Source organism: Phascolarctos cinereus, unplaced genomic scaffold, assembly GCF_003287225.1.
Source record: "Phascolarctos cinereus isolate Bilbo 61053 unplaced genomic scaffold, phaCin_HiC Scaffold_3;HRSCAF=262, whole genome shotgun sequence".
In the NCBI taxonomy this organism is placed as follows: Eukaryota; Metazoa; Chordata; class Mammalia; order Diprotodontia; family Phascolarctidae; genus Phascolarctos; species Phascolarctos cinereus.
The window spans coordinates 232252987-232271954 of NW_027555736.1; the positions used below are offsets into that span (position 1 = coordinate 232252987).

Below are 18968 nucleotides of genomic sequence, written 5' to 3' on the forward strand. Positions count from 1 at the left end.
TGTGTGCTTATAATGTTTTTCTCCCTTTGCATTTGAGTAGTTAATATAAAATTTTTGATAAAAATTTCATTTAATCCAGCTTAACACAATAGAATGTTCATCAATGATGAATACTCAAGAAAACAAACACTTTAAGCATAACTAAGGCACAAGACTATTGATGCAACATACTTCTATTAAAAATCCACATTACTAAAGCATGATCTGTTTATCCACTGAATTGTGACTATTAAAGTAATACTTTTCTATATGCTTTTTACTATCAGTCAGCTGTTACTTGGATTTTGCCAAATATGAGGTGCTATGATCTGACATAATGGAAGACAGACTTCTAGAATTAAGTTCCTAATACAAAGAACTGTTATATCTTTTATGTTTTCCCTCATACTTGTTTTTCATATTTAAAAATTAATCCAGTAAGTAAAAAGGTCAACACACAAATAACATATATTTTGCCTAAGTTTAAATACAATAAATATAAAAATTAATCTAAAAATAAATTATTCATTTTCCAATAAATGAAACAAAAGGATAAATTTTTACAACTTTCTGTATCTCTCATGGTCATAAGAAATAAATATATGAACTATGTGCAGTTTATAGTTCTAAGAACTTTGGAGATGTGTTTACTCCTTTTTCCATCAACCTGAAGACTACTTGTTTTCCACAAACCTGAAGATGGATATTTGCCAAGAAAGGGTTGTTCACCACAGGGAATTTCCTAATTTGCCAGATAAACCCATGACAATTAATGTTAGTGTAAACAAAAATCATTTCTGTGTGCAAAATTCAGTGCATTTTGTACACAGCAAGAATCAAAGTACAAACAACAAATAGGACGAAATTCAGAACATTGATACAGTATAAATACAAAATTCAAAACCATAAGAGCCTCATTATTTTCTCAATCACAATCTACAAAAAAGTGGGATAAGACAACTCAGGTAGCCTCTAAAATACATTATTTTAAAAAAAGTATATTCACAGATCACAGACTACTTTCATACACAATAGTTTAGAAAGTTTCAATACATTATTAGTGTTTTTATTTACATTACTTCTACAAATATTTTTTAGTAACGCCAACAGTAAAACAGAAACTAGAACCCAGATCATTACCAAAATCCAAATATTTTCATAAAAGGGAAGAATTAGTGGTAAATATCATTGAAGTTCTCTCAAAATAAGATAATTTATTCCCCCCATGTGAAGCAAAATATAAATAAGCATGAAAACACAATAGTATATATTGCAGCTTTAGTATTTTTCCTCATAATACTTAACATTTTAACAGCAAGAACTATACATGAATGAACATTTTCAAAACTCAACTCTTTCTTGTATATTACAAATATATAGTTTGATACGGTTTGTGTTAGAAGCCATTAAAAGTATTCTAGCTCTACCAGTTAAATATTTTTCAACCACCTTAATGAAGACCCTAGTGGCCTTAATTATTTTGTCAACATTATGGATAATTCTTTAGTTCTCAGAAGCCTCATTTGATAGAGTGCTATAAACACCGTATCTTAATATTCCCATTCTTCCACTTGGGTCTTTCCCCAATTCATCACAGCAGTAAATCACAAGTTCAAGCAGGTCCTACACCAAACAGAGAAGGCTTGAAGAGACAAAGTAGCTAAAAGACACACACACACACACACACGCACGCACGCACGCACGCACGCACGCACACACCCTTGCTCTCTCTCCACTCCAGCAGGCAATCTAGCACAGTTCAAAGAAACAATCATGAGAAGTAATATTTTGTGACCAAAGCAACTGTTCAACAATCTGCACTGGCAGCAGTCATGCTGAAAACAATCGCAGTTTTCCAGAATATAAAATCATGTTCTTTTGAGAATATTTCTATCAAGAATTAACTTTTTGCAGAACCTACCCTAAAAGACAGTGCTTGCCACAAAACAGGCTAATTAGTGTAGTTTTCACTCAACAAATTGTTTGGAAGAAAAAGCAACTGGATGACAATTCTGTTTTAAGATGTTTGCATATGCAACACATGCTCAGTTCAATTAGCTGAATTTTTTATAAAAGGATACACTCAAATTCAAAACTAAAAAGTAGTAAAGCTTAAATCACATAAAAACAGGTTAGAGTTCAAAGCCTTAATTCATATTTTCAGGACCCTATTTCCAACAAACAAGATACTCTAGGAAAACAAATACAGACTGTAAAAGTCTAATAATGCAGGTATAATACCTACCTCACAAAGTTCATATAAATAATGCAAATGCCTTGCCAACTTTAAAGTCCTATACAAATGTCAGTTACTATTATTATTGATAAAGTATAAGACTACTTGATAGAAGGAAAAATTGTTCTTCACTTTTTCCTGTATGGCATGAGAGTTTGAAACAAAATTTAGCTTTAGCAGGTAGTTAACTAAAGCTGCTGCTCTTTCAACTAAAACATGACAACAGAAAATATGTTTACTGCTTTTGGCACAGAATTCAGTATTTTATAATTAAAAAGCAAACTCCAAATACAAAATTTAAAAAATTCAATACTACTGTTTTTTAAAATGTTGCTACACAAAAATTAAGCATACTTAGCTGAAAACAAGTAACTAAAGAAATGTAGAAGTTGCAAACATGAGCCGCAATGTCTTCAAGTAACTGGGATTAGATAAAGCAATTTTAACAAAATTCTAGACATAACATGCTACAAAAGTAGAATTTTGAAATATTAGTGCATTATAGTAAGTACTCAAAATGCCTGAATGAATCATCTTTACTTTATACAAAGGAAAAGCCAGTCTGTCACAACAGTGGAATGTAATAAGCCATTACCACTGGTTAGGAAAAGAATGCCATCAAGAATGGATTCAAAATTATTTTCATTAAATAATTACAAAAGCAGTTTGTTGCTTGTGTCTGTAACGAATGCTGCACATGGTGTATGACCAACTCTATGACCAAACTCCATATTTAGTTATCTAAATGCACAGGAATACAGAGAAACATAACATGAAGCAACACTACTAAGGAAGACACTGCAGTAGTTTCACTTGGCAAAATTTTCTTCTTGTAGCATAGTTACTTACCTCCACTTGTTGCATCTTGCTCTTCCCCTTCAGGCAAGGTAACCTGGCTTGGCAAACTATTCCTAGATCGAGTGACTGATTCTAATTGAGAAGCTCTTCCCAATAAAGACAGTTCATCTAGCACTTCTCCTTCTTTGGCCTCAAGATCTGATTTTGAAGTAGTTAATGGTTTTATGCTCCCTGGTGCCATTAGCCTATTTGCATCATTCAAACATGCAACAGTACCACTGTCCAGGCTCAATACTCGGGCACGACTCTTGGCACTATTTGTGCTATTAGTCCGACGTGAGGACCGCTTTTTGCTAGTCCCTTCAGGACCCACATGAGCCTTGTGTGTATGTTCAGAATCGGCACTTCTTTCTTTATTAATGTATTTGGTCTTTAAAGCACTGTACTTTCCTTCAGGAGACTGACATGAATGGGAGGTGGTACTAGAAGAGCTATCACTGCTGAACTGGTGAGCTGACTGCATACTTGAAGTCCTGCTCAAGTCACTCTGATCACTTGAGTCCTCATCATGACAAAATGTAGCACTATGAGGTTTGGTAGCAGATATGCCTCGAAAAGAAACATATTCCCTGTGACGACTTGAGTCAAAACTACTAGCCCTCTTTTTTCCTGTCCGTCTCCTGCTTGACTTAGGAGCAGAGGCTGTGCGGTGGATTAAGCTCGAGGACTTAGGGCGCACGTCCCCTTCCTTTTGTTTTCCACCAAAATCCTTACAGACTCTTGACTCAACTGAAACAGCTGACTTATCACTCTGCTCCTCTCTTCTGTCAGTTTTTCCAACAGTCTTGTCTGCTTGTACAGTAAATTCATTTGCATGAGGATTTTTATTAGCTTCTTCAGATGCAGAGGTACTAAGACCCTTCTGACCCTGCACATCATCGAAGGCATTTGAATCCGTGGCTTCCTGTACACCGCTATTCGTACTCAATTCCAAAGCAGTCATTTCACTGCTAGTCCTTTTATCACTGGGACAGCTACTCTCTTCCTCTTGGTTAACAAAGACCTCTTTTTTCTTACCATGTTTTTTCCCTCCTCTAGGAGAATCCTCATGCTCTGATAAGACACTCTCTATGTGAGTTGAGCTAGTCTGTTCACTTTTATAGCTGCTGATGGTACTATTAGTGTCCCGATCAGTTCCACTGCAATAGCTTTCTGTTGAGCCACTACTCCTTGTACTCAGGCTTCTTAAGCTGTCTACACTTTTGTCTGCTTTCAAAGGCTTACTCCTTCCACTTTTTGCAGGGGGCTGTGGACTGCAGCTTTTCACCTCTCCACCAAGCTGAAAATCCCCAGATGGGCAAGAATTTTCTCCTAAAGATTCTCTGGATCCTGAATGAGGTTTGGAAGCTTCTAACTCACTGACTGGATCCAGACCCCGCCGCTGCTGATAGAGGGGGAAATCATTTAGAGACGTATCTGGAAAAGCTACAGCAGAGCTGGAGGTCCTTGGAACACCTCGAGGCCGGTGGTCTTTCCTATAAGAGTGTGAATGCAATGGTACAAGAGAAGCCACTTCTGTGTCACAGGCATTAGACAGAGACTGATCCACATGGTGGTGGTGGTTTGGGGAGCTCGCCTTGTCACTGAAGTCCCTCGGTAAGTCTTGTCCACAAGAAGATAATGAAGGCTGGACAGAGATGAAGGAATCATTGGAGACTGGATGGAAAAGCTTCCGATCAGCTGCCAAATCTGTTTCAAACACATATTTGAAAAGGTTAACATAAATCTGTTATCTGCTTTCTAATGCTTAACAATGGAAGGAATTCATAATGTACAGTAAACCCAGTATAAACAATTTCTGAAGTAGTTCAGCAACAAGCTGCCAGCCACCCACTATTTATAGCCTTGATTCCTAGTTCACGGCTATACAAAGAAACCGTTCTATGGGCAGAATGGACAAAGATGACATCTATAGGCCTAACTGACTTGGAAAGAGTTTAGCAGACTTTTTAGTGAAACAATTAACATGATTCATTAAGAATTCTTCTAAAAGATTAAAGCCACTTTACAAATCAACAGAGAAATAATTCAAAATGGAAGAATATATGTCTCACAATACCTGGCCAGTACATATGTTTAAAAGGCCATTAATGAGAGAGTCTAGCTATTTAGTACAGAGGAAAAAGAGAAAGATGAATAATTAAGCACAGCTTCTATTTGTCACCATATTTGATACAAGCTGGACTCTTCTCAGATTCACAAATAACAAAACAGAATATATTTGAATGCATCATTTTTATCCTCCATAAAGTTAAAATGAAATAAGGCTATACTATATTATATCAGAAGTCTAGATACCTGAATAATTATTCATATATGACACATGGGATATATGCTAAATATCAGAATAATGTTTATCAACTTAACTCTATGCAAGACTATAGACATTTTAAAAATTATAAAAGAGAAAATATTTTACTATTAATCCATCATAACTACAACTGGAGTAAGGAAATGTGATTATATATGGCAACATTTTACTCAACTATTTGGGGAAGTGGTAGTGAGGGGTTAATCTGGACCTATAATTATATGCAATATACTAAATATTAAAAAACAATCTTATATTAGAATTTAATAGATTTAATCCTAATATATAACTAAGAAAATGGTATGGATACTTGCATTTAGCCAATATAAAATTCAGGTTAGCTAAAATTGAATGAGCTTAAATAGCATGAGGCCTAGATCTGTGATTTCGCTGACATAGGGAACTTCTAAATGAGGAAAATTCCCTCTACCAGCGCAGAACAGCACTTTCTCTGCAACTTAGTTTTAGAGAACCTAAAGCACTGAAAGCTTAAATGATCAGCTCAGAGTTACAGAGCCAGTATATTTCACAGGTGAGACTTTGAACTAAGGTCTGCTTAAAAGGCCAAGCTTTCTATGTATTATACCAGTCTGTTTTTCAAAACCATACAAGCAATTAAAATTAACTAAGAGTGATAACTATTAGATCTAGAAAGCAATAAAATACCCTAGGGGTCCCAAAAAACTTAAGTGCAATAAAAGACTTGAAAATGGCTTAACTCTTGACTAAAGTTAATACCCTCAACATACCTTAATAAACCAGAACTTAAGTACCCTCGTAAATACAACACACACACACACACACACACACACACACACACAGAGCTTTCATGACTTTTTACTCCATGTACATTACTTTCAATAACAACAAAATAACCAGGTGTGTAGTGAAACAGAATGAAATCTTAACGGAAAGAATTTGAAAGTGACTAAAAAAGAAGAATATAATTTTGTGCTAATGTTCAGAGATTTATATAAAAGTCAAGCTTGCTATGCCTTTCATCAATAAACTCCCAGCATCATCAGAGGTATGAATATTCATTCATAAATGGCACTTTGACACTTGATGGGTAGCAATGTAAGTAAAACAGCCCATTCCTAAACATGGCACTTTCCCTCTAAATGTAATGATTCTCAACACTGTTTTTTGGACCCCAATCAATTATTAAATATCTAAATGTCTGGACACAAAAACACCAAAAATTAAACAGTTTCTGCCTTCAAGAAACTTACATTCTACCAGAAGAAACAACATATAAACATAAAGGTATGTACAAAATACATATGCTGTGAATATAAGATAATTTTTACAGATAGGTACTAGTTAGGGGATCAAAAAAGGCCTCATGAGAAACTGTGCAGTTCTTAAAATATCATTTTCATTTAATTTTTACATACCTGCATATTTTTTTTTATTTTTATATACTTACTGATGCATTTTATCTTTATTATCATCCTTTCCAGAATAAGCCATCATTTGTGACCAAGAAAAATAATTAAAAACAGAAACCTCCTGACAAGGTATATACTATTCTGGACTGGAAGTCCCCCACCTATCTGCTATGACAGTTTCATTCACTATTTCTTCCAGATTTTCACTGGTTTTTCTACTAATCAAACTTCAACTTCATTTTAGAGAGTGATCTTTTAATTTACTAGGTCTGCTTATTTTGCTCTGTATCCCTTCATAAAGATCTTCTCACATTTATCTGAATTCTTCAAATTCATAATTTTTCATTACATAATAATATTCCCTATCTTAAGTTCCATCTACAATAGTTTTTTCAGCTAATCAGTGGTTTGATGGAAAAAAAATTATTTAAAACACTTCCAGTGACTGGGAACTCACTACCTTTTCTCACTTACAGTCCATTCTAAGGCAGCTTACATGATGTTTTAATATTAACTTTACCTAGGCATCTAGGTGACACAGTGGATAGAGGGCTGAGACTCAAATCAGGAAGACTCATCTTCCTGAGTTCAAATCTGGCCTTAGACACTTATTAAGCATGTGACCCTGGGCAAGTCACTTAACCTTGTTTGCCTCAGTTTCCTCATCTGAAAAATGAGCTGGAGAAGGAAACGGCAAACCTCTCCAGTATTTCTGTCAAGAAAACCCAACTGAGGTTACAAAGAGTTGGACACAACTGAAAAGACACAACAACAACAACAACAACCACCACCTAGGCCAAAACCAAACCCGATCTCTCTTCTGCATTACAGCCTTTTAAATAACCAAAGACTACGACGTTGTGTACCCTCTCTCCCAGACTAACAGTCATAAAGTTAGTCTCCAGGACTCGTTTGCAAGGTTCCAAGTCCTCTCCCTATCCTATTCATCCACTTCTGAATAAGCTCCATTTTTTTCAATGTTTCTTCTAAAATGACAAAATGATCACAGGACAAGCAATTTAAAGGTCAACTAGGGTTAAATGTCTTGGCCAAGCTCACACAGCTATGTAAGCAGAGGAGGCATAGGATGTAAGACCAGCTTCTAACTCCAAAGACAGCCCAGCCCTCTTTCATCAGTACTATATACTGTGCCACACTTGTAGAGTCAAGGTAGAACTGAGCTTGAAAGACCATTTAATCCATTTCCCTGCTTTTGATGGGTCTAAAAATAAACCATCTTATTTAAATTTAAATTTATTTCATTTTTGTTTTTTCCATAATTCAAAAGCTAGCTATTAGAGCTTTCCCTTGTTAACACATTCAGGATTTAGTCAATCCTAAGACCAGCTAACTCTTTCTGATGTTTAAACAGTAAAAATCACTTCATTCCTTGGGGCCTCAGTTTCCTTATCTACAAAATGTTTGAATCTTACGCTTCTAAACCTAGATCTGTCGACTACAGCATATACCAAATCTTCCCTGTTCTATTCTCAGTGGACACAGAAAAAAGTTTATCCTCAAACTCTGAATTATGTATTCCAAATTATTTCTATCAAGTTTACTAAATGTTACAAATCAGCTTAAGTTATTTTATTTCTGATGTTACGATATAATGGTCAATCTTTCCCCTGTAGTTGAAAGAAAACTCAGAGAAGGAATAGAATGAAGTCCCTTCACTTTAGTTGGGAAAAGGTCTCAGATTAGCCCACTACTATTCCAAGCACTAAGGTCAGGAGAAGGAAATCTGTATCCTACAAATCCTTGTATTCCCTCTCTTAATAAGTATTTATTAATCTGAGCCACTCTTGTGTATGTTTAAAGGAAGAAGAGAATAGGTGGAAGGGAATATGCATTTATTTATACGGCATCTACTCTGTGCCAGACATGGCACTAAATGTTTTACAAATATTCTCTCTTTTGGTCCTCACAACAACTCTGTCAAGCAGGTGCTGTTATTTTCCTCATGTTACAGTTGAGAAAACTGAGGCAAACAGAGATTAAGTGATCTGCCCAGGGTCCCAGGGCTAGTATGTTTCTCAGGCTAGATTTGAACTCAACTATTTCTGATTTCAGGTAAGAGTATTCTATCCATTGCACCATAGGCTACCTCTAAGGAAAAAAAGATTTTATTTTCAGTAGTTGGACAAAAACAAGATTTCCAGATTATTAAAAAAACTCAATTTCAGAAAATGTTGTAAAACTAGTAAAAACAATTACAGCAAGACATCACACATGAAACTTCAGATGATAGGGGACAGTACGGTGGGACTCCATTTTCTTTCTAGGATAAAAGAATCAAACTGCTACGAATAAATAACTGAAAGCCAAATAAGCTTTCTTAGCTGCCACATGGACATGCTGACATTTACTCTGATTGCTGTACAACTCTTTGGTCCTTTTCTAGTCACATCTCCCTCCCTATCTTATATTTCTACGACTAATTTCTTTAAATTCAGTCATAGGATTGTATATTTATCCTATGAAATTTCATTTTGTTAGTTTCAGCTCCATTGTTCCGATGGTTTACAAGACAGAATAGGGTAATACATTCCTGGTTCTGAAAACTATACCTCTACTAACAATGCCTATAATCTCAGTAATTTTTTAGTTGCCCTTTTTGCACTATTACACATAATGAGATTTCAACAAGATATACAAGTATTTCATACTTATTATCTTGGTGAACAAGATGGACATGAGCCACACATTAGCTCAATTAACTGGATTCATAATTCAACTACACTCACATCATAGTAATTAATGGAAAGCTGTCAACCAAGACTGAGCTCTCAAGTAAAATGTCCTATAAAACTACTGTTGGCTGTGTTCTGTTCAACAGTTTTTTCCAATGACTTAGATGCTAATATAGATGGTACGCTTGCAAAATTTACCAACAACATGAAGTTAGGAGGAATAGCATGGTGGGCAACAGAGTCAAGATCCAAAAACATTTTAAAGACAATACAAATTAAATAAGATGAAACGTAACCGTGATAAAATATTATACTGACGATATCATAAATTATTATGTATTTACTATGTACCTTTTATTTTCTTTTTTGTTTGTATCATTACCTTCATAATATAATATCACTATATAAATATATTATAAATATATCAAATATAAAGTCCTAGACTCAAGTTTAAAAAATCAACTGCACAAGTAGAAGACAAGGAAGTATGACAATACAGTAGCTCATCTGAAAAAGTTCTAGAGGTCTTAGCAAACTGTTACTGCAATAAAAAGGCAAAGTGTCCCAAACAAGAGAGGCATTTGTACTACTGTGCTGAGACCTTATGTCAGATCACATCTAGAATACCATATTCAGTTTTTGGTACACTTTAAGAAGGTAAATGACAAACTGTAGTGTGTCCAGGGAGCAACCAGGATTGTAAAAGGTCTGGACTTCATGCCAGAAGAGGAAACAATTAGGGATGTATGATGAAAAGAGAAGATTTGGACAAGTGGCAAGGTATGGGGGAAGAGAAGGAGGGGAAAAGACATGACAACTTTTTAAATATCTAAAGGGATTTTTTATGTTACAATTTTCCTTGGCCCCAGGGAGAAAACCTAGGTACAAGGGGGTAAAAGTTACAGGTAAGCAGATTTCAGCTCAAGGTAAAGAAAAAACTACCCCATAATCAGAACTATTCAAATAGGCTACCTCAAGAAGTCATAAGTTCTCCATCTCAAGAAGCTGGAGGTTGTTGTTTTATTTTTTTAAAGGATAAGCAAACACTTTGGGGGCCATTATAAAGGGAATTTTTGTTCTGATGTGTAGGCTGCTCGAGGTGACTTCTAAGATGTCTGAATTTCTAGAATAGGGGGTGTCAAAAAAATCAATGACAAGCTGCTACAGTCCCATCACGGTTGGACAATGTTGTTCAGACCATCCAATTGTAAATGCTCATTATATTAGAGGATCAAAGACAGGCGCTAGGATGAATCTCAAAAGGCCAATTCGTTCAACTCCTTCATTTTACAGAGGAAGAGAAGCAGAGAGCCAGGGAGCTTCAGTGATTCTTCTAAGATCACAGACGCCATAGAGGAGGTAAGAGGGAAGTCACACAAGCAATCATGGAGTAAGAGGTTACAAAGTTAGTAAGAGGCAACATTTGAACCTCGGTCCCCTGGGTCTAAAGCCAATGATGTTTCCATAGTACCATGCTGCCTCCCAGTAAGAAGGCACATTTGAAAGAACCTGGTAATAACAATTAAAAACTTACGAATAACTAACTGATAAAAGTGCTTAAACTGTCCAAATTTAGGGATTTCATTGAGTGCTCTCAGTAGTAGGGCAGTAAGGCAGCTTTATAAATCCTACTATCTTACATTTCCACTATGTATCATTCACAGACTAATGAAAAAAATACAAAATTAAAAAGTAGAAGACATGGCGTCAGGTCTTTGTTTTATCAATATGCATGACCTTGGGCAAGTAAGTCATTTAACCAATCAGTGTTCAGCTTTTTTTTAATCTATAAAACAAGAACATTTTATCTGTTAATTCCTACTTTGGAAGAATTCTGTGAAAACAGAATAGCATTCATGAACATTCAATCATTCACCCCAAATATTTTGCCATCTTCCCTGACATGGCTCACTTTTTCACCACCTGGAACAGCTCCCTGGAGACCAGAGAGGCAAAATCATCCTATCATCCAGAAGAGTCAATAAACTCAGATTTGCAACTCCAGCCTGGAATTCACTTGTCCTGGTTGGTGAGTACTTGTGGGAATGCAAACTTACATAACTCATTCTGGCTGGCCCAGGACCAAGCTTCAAACTCCATTCCCCCAGGATATTGTGCCATCAGCCCTAATGCTGCACAAATAACTTTCTCTCTCCCTCCCTCCTCTACCTACCACTTTCTTCTCTGGTAACAATAATCAAATCAATACCACCACTGCTTTTGGAAAGGATCTTCTGCCTGTATTCACCATTCCTATGATACTGTAGACCAAAACTTCTTTCCTCAGCAACCACTGCATCATATGCATTGTTTCCTCCGCTAAAATCTAAGCTTCATGAGGACAGGGACTGTTGTACCTTTGTATTTGCCTCCCCAGGGCCTACCCTAATGCCTGGATTATGGTAGACACTTAACTATTTTTCATTTGATTCCTCAGACACCAAACAAATTCAAAATAATAATATTATGGTTGTCAGCTTAGAAACAAAGGTACATCAAAGTAAAAGAAAATTTGCCAAAATGCCAGCAACTTAAGGACTCCAGCTACTAATAATGAAAATTCTGATATTCCTGAAATCTCATGAAACATTTAAGCACAAGAGAATCTCACCTTGCTCTTCACTTCCTTCTTTACACAGACTAGAACTCTGGCCGAGGCTTAAACTGATATCATCAGAAGTCTTGGCAGTGTCTGTATCTCCTAAAAAGTTTAAAAGAAATACATTAGGGTGTTTGAGGGTGTCTTTTTTCTTATAAGGAAAAACTATATTTCATGGCTGGCCTAAGGAACTGAATATATGTATAACTAAGTATCTATCCACTAAAGGTGTTACTCAATTCCAAAGTTAAATGAATGGAAAAAAGATAGAATTTAAATACATTGTAGCAACTGCTAAAATACTAGATTTACCGTGAGATTCTGAACTCCTAGTATGTCAGTAAGTCAAGAAAGGAAATATTTTCAAAATTGTCCAATATTTGCTGTTTCTTTTACATTTAAATCATTTTATAATATACTAGTTTTCTAACTGCTCTTAAAATGATAATAGTAAAAACCAAAGCAAGGACTTCTCCATAACTTGAAAACTATTAAAATAATAGTAATTCTTCTATAAAAGTGTAAAAGACAACAAAGGGAAAAGGAAAAACAGCATATGTAATGTTTTTCTTTCCCTTACCACCAAGTAAGGTGATCTGCCACACTTCACTCCAGTAATATACAACCAAAATGCCCCTCCAACAAAATTCAGACTTTAACAAAAGCATAATTTGTCCAGTTTCACAAATTAAACAGAGCAAGTCAAAACAATCAATTATTACAGAAGTCCAAAGCATTCACACTTTTATGGAGTGTTTATGGAAACAGGGGAATCGCTTAATTTTAATTTATCAACTTCCAAAATAGATTTTCCATAAAATTATTAGGTCTAAAAATCTACCTACGAAGATCCTGACAATGTATTTCAAGGTAAATCAACACATTAATAATCAATATCATCAATGAGCCTGCAAGAACCTTGGTGCTACATTCAGGCATACTTAAAAAAAAAAAAGATCACCCAAAGAATATCTATAGATGAAATTAGGAAGAGTACAGCAAACAGATGCTATCTATTTGGCAGATGGTACAGATTTACCAGTGTTTTGAACGATCAGGTTTTGCTGGTGAGAACAGTGGAACCACCAAAATTTCAAATTCTACCATCTCAGTATCCTCATGTACTACAGGAGAAAGCAGCAATGGCACTTAATATCAAATTGAGGGGAAAGTGATAAGATCATTGATTTAGAACTGGAAGAGCCATTAAGCCATCTAGTTCAACTCTCATTTTCATACATGAGGAAACTGAGTTCCAGAATGATTAAATGACTCACTCAGGATCACAAAAGTAGTAAAGGAAAGAGGTGGGATTTGAACGCAGGACCTCAAATTCCAAATTCAATGATCTTTCCACTATACCAATAAACTTGAGGAAATAGATATAGGACAATATTTACCAGAGGTAACATAATTTTAAATGTACTTAAGACACTCATTTTCAGAATCTCAAAGAGAGAAAAATTTTTAAAAGAATAAAAGAATCAAGAGACATGATTTTTATCCCTCAAAGGTAACCAACTTGGCATTAGCAACAACTCAATATTCTTATCTTCTCACATTTATAAGATCTTAAAAAAAATTATCTATCACACATCAAGTGTGAAGAAAACATGAGGAACTGGCAGGACTGGCACAGGTCATTTTCTACAGCAGACTATATCATTACAAATACACAACTGATTGAGAGGGCATGGAAAATCAGATCTGCCAACCATTCACTGATTTTTTAAAATGACTCAGTAAACCATGATATAACTTTAAAGCATCCTGTCATACAAAGCATCTTTCATGTACCTTTTGTAATTATACAAGAGTATGAAAATATAAAATTATATAAAATGTCACTGTATAGATAACTTCTTTGAATAACCTACTGACTATTGATATCAATGCAGAGAGATGTTCATCCTAAGGTGTCACGGAAAATGTTTTAAACATAGTTCTAAACATATTAAAAAAAAAAGATTCCCTAATAATAATGGCAGTCTCTAAATGTTCTCATGAAGATGAGATTATACTAACCGGCTTGATCTTCAGAACTCTATAAGACTACCCTACAGCAGTGCAAAAGATTACTCTTGGTGTTGCCTTTTGAGTTACCTATAATAATAGTTCTTGGTTTCATTATGTATTATACAACTAAACTGTAGGGAAATTAGTGGCATTAAAAAGATGAAGAAGGTTTGCACCAGCAAGATGTTTGGCTACATCTTTTTTTTTTTAAGGCAACTGAGGTTAAGTGACATGCCCAGGGTTATACAGCTACTAAGTGTCAAGTGTTTGGTCTGAGGCCACATTTGAACTCAGGTCCTCCTGACTTCAGGGGTGGTGCTCTATCCACTATGTCACCTAGCTGTCCCTGTACCAGCAAGTTGTTTGAAATCACTAAAAGCATCATACAATTTGTCAAATATAGGATAGCCTGATCTACTCAATCCTTTGCTCGGCTCATTGCTGAGTTCATCATGCATATATTCTAAATTAGTTTCTGGTGCAAAAGTCCTTCTCTTTAACACAAATATTAGATGTGACATATTTTATCCCTCTCCCAAGGTTGCTATAATAAGCCATTACAAATAACGAAATACCACTATCTCAGGAAAAGAATAAAAATAATAAGTAATCAAGAAGCTAACAATATTATGGATTAATAAGTAGGCTGAAAAATATGACAAGGGATGACTTCCAATGGAAAAACAGTACAAAAGATGTTATTGAGGATATTTATGATTGAGGAAAAAGGCAAACTAGTTATTTAGCAAGGAAAAAAAGAGGCAACAGATGAATAGCCTAAATGTTACAGTAGTTACCTCCAAGATATTAAGAGAAACAGAAGAAAGCCTCCAGCCCATTAGATGGAATCCTCTATAGAGAAACTATGGAAAGGTATGAACAAAAATCAGAGAGTGAGAAGGCATAAAAAGGTTTCAGTGAGTACTTCTGAAATTATGAAACCTTCAGAATGTCAAGGTGTCAATAACGCTAACTTCTGCAGGAGACCTTTACCAGTCCCTGTCGTCCCCCCCCTCCCCAGTCTATGTAGATTTTGTATTTATTTTCATGCTTTCTCCTCCATGAAAATGTAAGCTCCCTGAGGGCAGGGGCTGTTTTTGCCTTTCTGTGTATTCCTAGGTCTTAGTAAATGCTTTATGCTTGACTAATAAAAGAAAAAATTAAACAGAGACAATGAGATAATCTTCAAATTAAGTTAAAATCTAACCTTTAATGGTTGCCTCTGTTCCAAGTCGAGGTGAGCCAGATCCAATCTGGAAACAAAACATGATTATTAACTATGGTGTTTCAAACAAATTAATTTTACAGAGCAACAGATTAATAAACTACACATTGATATGGTTATAGTGTCATGCTCTTTCAGCCAATCTTATCTTGACTCAAAAAAGCAAACTGTGTTATGTTATTTTGAGTGAAAAAGTAAAACGAATACTGGGTGTTTATAACCAAAAAGTTCCTATGTTCTGAAAACTACGACATGTTACAAAGACAGATACTCAAGTCTGATTGTTACAATATTGATTTATTTCAATGTGTGTTTATGTCTGCGCTGCACTAACAGTATTTGGAAGTGCCTACTAAACGGCATTGAAAACAACCAAAGGTAAAAGCAATAAAAAATAAGGAATTCCCAGGTTTAATACACAATTTTTAACAATAATAAAATTTGATCACTGAACTTGGTTTTAGTGATGTTAATCAAACGTATATAAAACTTCTATGAAAGATTTAAGAACTCTGATCAGCATGACGTCCAACTAACCACATTTCCAGAGGACTCATATTAATCACTTCAGGACAAAGAGGTGAGGTACTCGGAGTGCAAATTGAGACACATTTTTTGTACATGGCCAATGCAAAAAACTGTTTTGTTTAACCATATGTATTTCTTACAGGGGCTCAAATTTTTTTTTTCTATTCCAACTGGAAGGGGGTGGGGAGAAGACGAAGGGAAGGCAAGTTTTCTTAGTTAAAAAAAATTAATTATGAAAAAAGGATATAAAACATCTTTAAAAATTTTACAGTCAAAAATTGTTAAATTAACTCAAGAATTATACAAAGGGAGAAAGTAACAGGAAATGCTAAAATTTATCCCAGAAAATGAAGTATAATCACAGTGAAGCTATTAAACAACCTTGGCAATTGCTCCTGCAAACATATTTCAAACAGATTCAACAAAAAAAGAACTCAAGAGCCTTAACTGAAGTTTAGAAGAAAAATAATATTTAATGCACTCATGGAGCTAATATTCATAAAATGTTTTATTAACATATCTATGCAATTTGAAATTTAGTCATCTGAACAATAACTATCATCTTCACAAAATAGTTTTTTAAAACTACCGCAGCTCATTATTTTGATCCCCTTCTATTTTTAAAATTAACCATAATTCTCATGCTTTAGCCCAATTTCTTCTTCAAACCAGCCCCATAATTAATATAGCTGCTGGCCATAAAGAAACAAATAATCAAAGAGATGGCAAGTTCATAAATATTATTATAAAATCATGAGATCAGTCCATCTTCATATCCATCCTACTCTTATACTAGATAAGTTGTACACGTAACTTGTTAGACCATTTGATATGGTAACTGCCATGCAAATATGTGTGAAAAAGATTCTCAGTTGTTCCCAAGTTGAAATAGCAATCATAAAATTATTTCTCTACAATTCTTCCTTCTTGGATGTAGTCCTTTCTTACCAACCATCTTAGACCAAACAAAAGGTAACCACAACTCTATCAGCAAAAAAGGAAGAAAAGAAAAAACAATACTTTAAGAAAAAATGAGTTTTAGGGGAAGCTAGGTGGTGCAGTGGATAGAGCACCAGCTCTGAAGTCAGGAGGACCTGAGTTCAAATCCGGCCTCAGACCAAACACTTGACAGTTACTAGCTGTTTGACCCTGGGCAAGTCACTTAACCCCAATTGCCTAAAAAAAAAGAAAAAGAAAAAGAAAAAATGAGTTTTGGTGGGCAAAGTACCATACTTCTTCAAGGCACCTAGGTTCTAGAACTAGTTTTATTACTACCTAGCTCTGTGACAGTGGACAGGTTACTTAACCACTCTAAAACTACATTTCTCTATCACTAGAATGGGAAGGAACAGAAGTGCAACTAGGCAATTTTTAAAGTTCCCTTTTCTACCTCAAAAATTCATCCTATGAAATAGTCTTCTGTCTCCTACTGACAAAGCAATCACACCATTCAAAATTTACACTAAGGCAACATCATAAACCTACCAAAAACTCCCAGCTGTACAAACTTTTTTTGATAAACGCGCGCACACACACACACCCCTTCCTTTTTTATTAACTAGTTAAAAACTCTGCAAATACCTAAGTAAAGCACCCAAGCTAGGCTTAATGAAAATATTTAAGAATATGTCAATTCTGTCTTTAGTTAAAAATAACTCTTAAAATCTGAAACCACATATCTAAAAGGTACATTAGTCTTCAATAGCTCCCCCACTCCTATCAAAGAGTTCTTGTATTTTTTTAAAATTTAATTTTATTAATTTATTTTGATTCATCAACAACCACTTCCATATGCTTTTGAGTTTAAAATTTTTCTCCCCCTTCCTCCCCACCACCCTCCCCAAGACAGCACACAATCTGATACAGGCTACACATTTACAATCCTATTAAACATATTTTCACATTAGTGAAGTGGTAAGTAAAAATTAAAACCAATAGGAGGAACCATCAGAAAGAGGAAACAAAACTCAAAAGAAGAGAAAAAAAAAGATAGCAATTCAACTTCCATAGTTTTTTCTTTGGATGTGGATAGCATTTTCCATCACGAGGTCTCTGGAGATGTCTTAGATCCTTGTAATGCTGAGAAGGGTTCAGTTTATCAATATTAGTCATTGCACAACATGGCTGCTATTGTGTACAAAGTTCTCTTGGTTCTGCTCACTTCACTCAGCATCAGACCATAAGTCTTTCCAGGTTTTTCTGAAGTCAGCCTGTTCATCATTTCTTATAGCACAATAGTATTCCATTACATTCATATACCACAACTTGCTCAGCCATTCCCCAATTGATGGGCATCCTCTCAATTTCCAATTCTTTGCCACCACAAAAAGAGCTGCTATGAATATTTTTGTACATGTGGGTCCTTTTCCCATTTTATGATCTCTTTGGGATATAGCCCTAGAAGTGCTATTGCTGGATCAAAGGGTATGCACATTTTTCTAGCCCTTTGGGCATAGTTCCAAATTGTTCTCCAAAATGGTTGGATCATTTCACAACTCCACCAACAATGCATTAGTGTTCCAATTTTCCCACATCTTCTCCAACATTTATCATTTTCCTGTTTTGTCATGTTGGCCAATCTGATAGGTGTGATGTGGTACCTCAGAGTTGTTTTGATTTGCATTTCTCTAATCAATAATGATTTAGAGCATTTTTTCATATGACTATAGATGGCTTTAATTTCTTCATCTGAGATATCCTTTGACCATTTATCAATTGGGGAATGGCTTGTTCTTATAAATTTGTCTTAATTCTCTAAACATTTTAGAAATGAGGTCCTTATCAGAGAGACTGGTTGTAAAAATTCTTTCCCAATTTTCTATCTTCCTTCTAATCTTAGTTGCATTGGCTTTGTTTGTGCAAAAACTTTTCAATTTAATGTAATCAAAATTATCCATTTTGCTTTTCATAATGTTCTCTATCTCCTGTTTGGTCATGAATTCTTCTGTTCTCCATAGATCTGATAGGTAAACTATTCCTTGTTCTCCCAGTTTACTTATATCAGTATCTAAGTCTGAACCCATTTTGACTTTATTTTGGTATATGGTGTGAGATTTGGGTCTATGCCTAGTTTCTGCCATACTCTTTTCCAGTTTTCCCAGCAGTTTTTTTCAAAGAGTGGGTTCTTATCCC

The 18968-nt window shown here is 35.1% G+C and overlaps 1 protein-coding gene across 1 annotated transcript in view; it reads right to left on the bottom strand.

Annotated features, from left to right (window-relative positions):
* Positions 1-18968, bottom strand: part of PCNX1 (pecanex 1) — a 242472-nt gene that overhangs the window by 143961 nt on the left and 79543 nt on the right. Inside the window, 3 exon segments of the mRNA XM_020986378.2 lie at positions 3065-4762; positions 12080-12169; positions 15291-15336. Of these exon segments, the coding sequence (XP_020842037.1) occupies positions 3065-4762; positions 12080-12169; positions 15291-15336 (1834 nt within the window).